General features: G+C 44.8%; 1 protein-coding gene across 1 annotated transcript; it reads left to right on the forward strand.

Annotated features, from left to right (window-relative positions):
* The first annotated feature begins 1886 nt into the window (after positions 1 to 1886).
* LOC111820780 (dynein heavy chain 11, axonemal-like) lies at positions 1887 to 2468 on the forward strand. The gene has a single exon (XM_023732274.1). It carries the CDS (start codon positions 1917 to 1919, stop codon positions 2466 to 2468), a length of 552 nt encoding a protein of 183 aa, XP_023588042.1. The 5' UTR covers positions 1887 to 1916.
* The last annotated feature ends 2717 nt before the right edge of the window (positions 2469 to 5185 follow it).

The raw sequence follows: 5185 nt of genomic DNA on the forward strand, positions 1-5185 counted from the left end.
TCTGTTATAGTGTTCAACGCATCAAATCTATTCTTGAGATGATCTTTAAATTTAGGTGGGATATACTCAAGGTCGTACTTTGGCTTTTATGGACTTTTTCTAAACTTTCTTTAGCTCATCTTGAACTTGCATAGAGCAAATGATGCTCTGTTCCATAGTTGGCCCCTGGCCTTCTTCTGCCTGATGTTACTGAGCTTCTCCATTGTCTTTTTCCACAGATGTAGTGGATTTGATTCCTGTGTATTCCATACGGCGAGGTTCACGTCTATAGTCACCATTTATGTTGCTGAAAAAAGTTATTTGAAATGAAGAAGTTGTTGGTCTTATAAAATTGTATCATGTGATCTCTAGCGTCGTTTCTGTCACCAAGGCCATATTTTCCAACTACTGATTCTTCTTTGTTTTCAACTTTTGCATTACAATCATTGGTAATTATCAATGCATCTTGATGGCATGTTTGATCAATTTTAGACTGCAGAACTTGGTAAAAATCTTCCATTTCTTCATCTTTGGCATTAGTGGTTGGTGCAAATTTGAATAATAGTCATATTAACTGGTCTTCCTTGTAGGAGTATGGATTTTATCCTGTCACTGACAGTGTTGTACTTCAGGATAGATTTGGAAATGTTTTTTGACAATGAATGTGATGCTGTTCCTCTTCAATTTGTCATACTGGGCATAGCACACCATATGATTGTCTGATTCAAAATGGTCAATACCATTAGTCCTAGCTCACTAATGCCTAGGATATCGATCTTCAAGCGTTTTATTTCATTTTTGACAACTTCCAATTTTCCTTGATTCATACTTCGTACATTCCATATTCTGATCATTAATGGATGTTTGCAGCGTTTTTTCTCATTTTAAGTCGAGCTACATCAGTAAATGGAGGTCCCAATAGCTTTACTCCATACATGTCATCAAGGCCAACTCTATTTTGAGAAGGTAGCTCTTCCCCAGTCATATTTTGAGTGTCTTCCAACCTGAGGGTCTCCTCCTCCGGCACTATATCAGACAATGTTCTGCTGCTATCCATAAGGTTTTCATTAGGCAATTTTTTCAGAAGTAGATCACCAGGTCCTTCTTAGTCTGTTTATAGTCTAGGAGCTCTGCTGAAACCTGTCCACCACGGGTGACCCTGCTGGTATTTGAAATACCATTGGCATAGCTTCTAGCATCACAGCAACACTGAAGCCACCACAGTACGACAAACTGACAGACGAGTCCTGGTCAGATTCCTAGACCTTGGATTTACGGCAATGACTTCTTCCACAGTACATAAATTGAATTGCAGGGCTTCCTGGTTTCAACAAAGAGGATAAAAGCGCTCAGTTTAGACCGGAATCCCGGTTTCACTATCCCCTTGTTAGCCGCTTTGTGACTTACTTCCCTTGTCCATAAAAACTGACCAGACATGGTCCTGCCACCCTAAAGATTACATGAAAATAATCAAAGAGTTTAGCACAGAGGTCGGCACAAGGCAGCACTGCTTAAGCCGTAGCAGTTAATACCGGGTAGCTCTTCTCGCTCACTGGGAGCGCCACCTAGTCGTCCTGTGGGCGGAGAAGCCGGAGGGCGGTGGGCCTGCGATGGGCGGCCGCCGAGTGGCTCTAACTGGCCTAGGGCACGCCCCTTCTTGACCCAGGTTCGGTTCCCAGAGTCCAAAGGCCATTCTTCTCCGCCACCGCCTTCGCCTTGGCTGGGCGGCGGCCACTGTGCGGTCACCCCGCCCCCAGCCGGCCCGGGGACGCCGTCCCCCGGGAAACGGGACGCGCTGCTCGTCCGGGTCGAGCTTCTGGGCCTGCAAGGCTCGCACTGCGCGCAGACAGGCAGCCAACAAATAGCAGCAGGTGGGAAACAAGGGGCCGCGCTCGCCGCGCACGAGGGAGGAGAGTGGGCGCCTGCGAAGGCGCTTGATGAGGGGCGGCCTGCCCACCCAGTGCAGGCGCAGGAGTGCGCCCGAGGAAGCGGCCTGTTCCTGGTCCCCTCGGGCGTGCCCGATGGCAGCGCCGGTTGCAGCCCGGGAAGCTCGAGGCTTCCAGGAAGCCCCCATCCTTCGCCTAACCCCGGGCGCCAGCCTGGAGGCGGCAGGCGTGATGGAGTTCGAGGAGGAAGAAGAGGACGAAGAAGAGACCAGGAAAGCGCGGAGTTTCGTCCAGGACGCGCGGGTGCGCTTCCTTGGCGGCCGCTTGGAGCAGATGCTGAGGCTCCCCGAGGAGAAATGGAGTCAGTATCTGGAGAGCCAGGGCAACCGGCAGGACCTGGGGGAGTTTCTGGAGAGCGCTAACTCCGCCTGCCTTCTGTTCAGCACCGCCGCCTCGGGGCGGCTCGCTGTTTCCCGGGAGGTAAGGGGCGACGGGCTAGGGGACTCGGCCACGCCGCCCGCCCAGCAAAACGCAAAGTCCATTCGCGCCTCCTTCGTTTCCGCGGAGCGCTCACTTGGGCACTTACAAAGAAACTTCGCTTGAAGTCCCTGCCCGGCAATCCGCAGAGCACCCCACCTGCGCCCACTTAGCAGTCGGCGTCTGTAGGTTAGGTGTGCAAAAAGCCAGGCTTTTGTTATCTCGCCAAGAATCCTCTGTTGAGTCAGCTCTACTGGGATAACGCAAGAAAAGCAACAGTCCCTCAATGCCCTGGGTATTAAAGTACGGTATTTTCTGTGCTTAATACTTCGGTTTCAGCCACTGTTGGGTGTGTGTTTAAATGCGATCTCCTTTTTAGTTGGGCCACTCTGGAGCCGTCTTCTGAAAAGTTTGGTGTTTGGCAGAGTCCAAATAACTTGTCATGTATTTAGTGTGACTGCCGTCAACCAAATTTCATGACGGGGGTGGGGGGAAGACAAAAAACAAACCTGTTGCTGTGGGGTTGATTCTGACTCGTAGCCCTATAGGACAGAGCACAACTGCTCCATAGGGTTTCTAAGATTGTAATATTTATGGAAGCCGACTGCCATTTTCCTCCTGTGGAGAACCTGGTGGCTTCAAACCACCGACGTTTTGGTAAGCAGCCCGTTTCTTAACCACTGCCACCAGGGCTCCAAAGAAAAACAAGAGTTCTTAAAAAAGGAATGCGGGGGCACTCTGTACACATATGGTGTTTACCAACCAGTTAGGGGAGCAGTTCTTTCCTTCCTCCTCCTCTTTATTGTCTTTCTGTTTTTGTTGTTGGTGGTGGTTTTTGTTTGTTTTTAATTTAGCTTTCTGGTTCACTTGAAAGTTCATGTAGCATCTACAAGTAAAGCATTTATATTTAGCATTTTTCAAGTGTGGAGACTTTAGAGAAGAATTTACAATCTTTAGTTAGTACAGTGCCACAATGTAATATTGTAGTGATACCACTAGATGTGGTTATTACAATAGTTGGGAAACAGGATCCTAGACAAGAAAGAGAATAACGGAGTTTACTCCTAAAAGGTCTTCAAACCCATCACCGTGGAGTCCCTGCGGACTCGTAGCTACCCTATACATCCCCTTAAAGTTGGGGAGGGTTTTTTTTTTTTTCTTTTTCAGTATAGAACTTAGGGTTTTGTGAGCTTTGAAATGTTTCATATTGCTAGAGTCCTGACTGTAACTTGTTTTTTTTAGAAGTTTGTCAATAGACAAGGAGATAAGTATTACCTAAGTTAAATAGTCATTATAATATCTAAAGAAATAACTCAGGACTTGTGAAAATAGTAGAATATCTTGGTTAAGCATTTCTATCCTTTGCCTTGAGGATATATAAATACAGGTCGATTTTTCCCTGTCTTCCCCTCAGTTTGGCTTATTTCTAAACAAGGGAAGAGTACAGAAGAGAATAATTTTTGCCGAGATTGAAGCATTCTACATGCTCCTTTATTTTTTTCTGCATATGAGATTTTATGGTATATAATGACCTCCTGTAATTGACATGCCTTTTAAAGGTGACATTTTCACACCACAATAATACTGTGAAATTATCATTATAAAAGAACAAAGAAAACTATACACTTTGTAAATAGGGGAGAACAGTACAACAGCCTTATTTGTAAAGGGAGGCAAGATGCCAAGTTTTTTTCCTACCAGTCTAGCTATAAGATGGATACAGTAAATTCTACTTGTTAACATGGAAGCTACATAGTGAATTTGAAGAACTAATTATCTTGCTCTTGTTTCAGATTCCAAGAGATGCAAAACAAAAACTTGTGTATATTGCCAAGAAGATTACTGAAAGCACTGGAGTAAATGATTACGCTCAAACTTTTTTATTTGGAGAGTTACCTGCATCATCTCTTGGACATGTAACTGCTTTTCTAGATGAGGTACTAGTCTGTCTTTAGTATTTGAATTTTTCATTTATCTTCATGACACTTGGAATTGTTGGGGAACAACTCTGGCTGTTAAAAAGGAGATAATAGAGAAGCTAGTAATCTCTTTAGCCAGGTTGATGGAATGATAGCATTTAGACTGTTTTCCTGAAATGAGCTGATACTTGGCTGACACTAGTATTCAATAGTTGGCAATTGGAGGGATAGTTTGTCTTTTCTGTCTCTCTTCTTCCCTCCTTTCCTTCCTTTTTTTAAATAATGGAAGTGTAAATAAAAAGCTTGAACAGGCACTTGTACTTAGCTCTAGGTTTTAGACTTTAAGATCAGGGTAGACACAAGTTTACACTTCAGAAATGGTATTAGTTTTTCGGATTCCTGTTAGTTTTTAAGTGTCACTCATGTCAGGTGGAAAAAGATAATAGGAGGAGGGTGATATAAATGATTGCCTTTAAATTCCTCTTTTTCTCCCCTTAAATCAGAGAGAAGTTCTCTAAACCAATGTTACTTGACTTTTAATGTGCATGAGAACCACCTGGGGATTTTGCTAAAGCAGATTGATTTGATAGGTCTGGGGTGAGCCCGAAACTGTTTTTCTAACAAGCTCGTTGATGCTGCTTGTTCACCGACCAGCTTCATAGAACTAGAGTAGTTGTTCCCAAACCAGAGCTTTGAACTGGTTCCTTCCGGTTTGAACCCCTGCTGAGAATTTGCATTCTAACAAGTTCCCAGGCACTGCTAATCCTAGTGGTTAGGGACTAATTCTGAGCACCACTAGTAGAGCTAAAAACCAAAAAAAAACAAACCCGCTAACGTCAAGTCGATTTTGACTCATAGCGACCCTATAGGACAGGGTAGAACTGCTCCACAGGGTTTCCAAGGAGTACCTGGTGGTTTCGAACT

Source organism: Trichechus manatus, unplaced genomic scaffold (genome assembly GCF_000243295.1).
Source record: "Trichechus manatus latirostris isolate Lorelei unplaced genomic scaffold, TriManLat1.0 scaffold00050, whole genome shotgun sequence".
Lineage (NCBI taxonomy): Eukaryota > Metazoa > Chordata > Mammalia > Sirenia > Trichechidae > Trichechus > Trichechus manatus.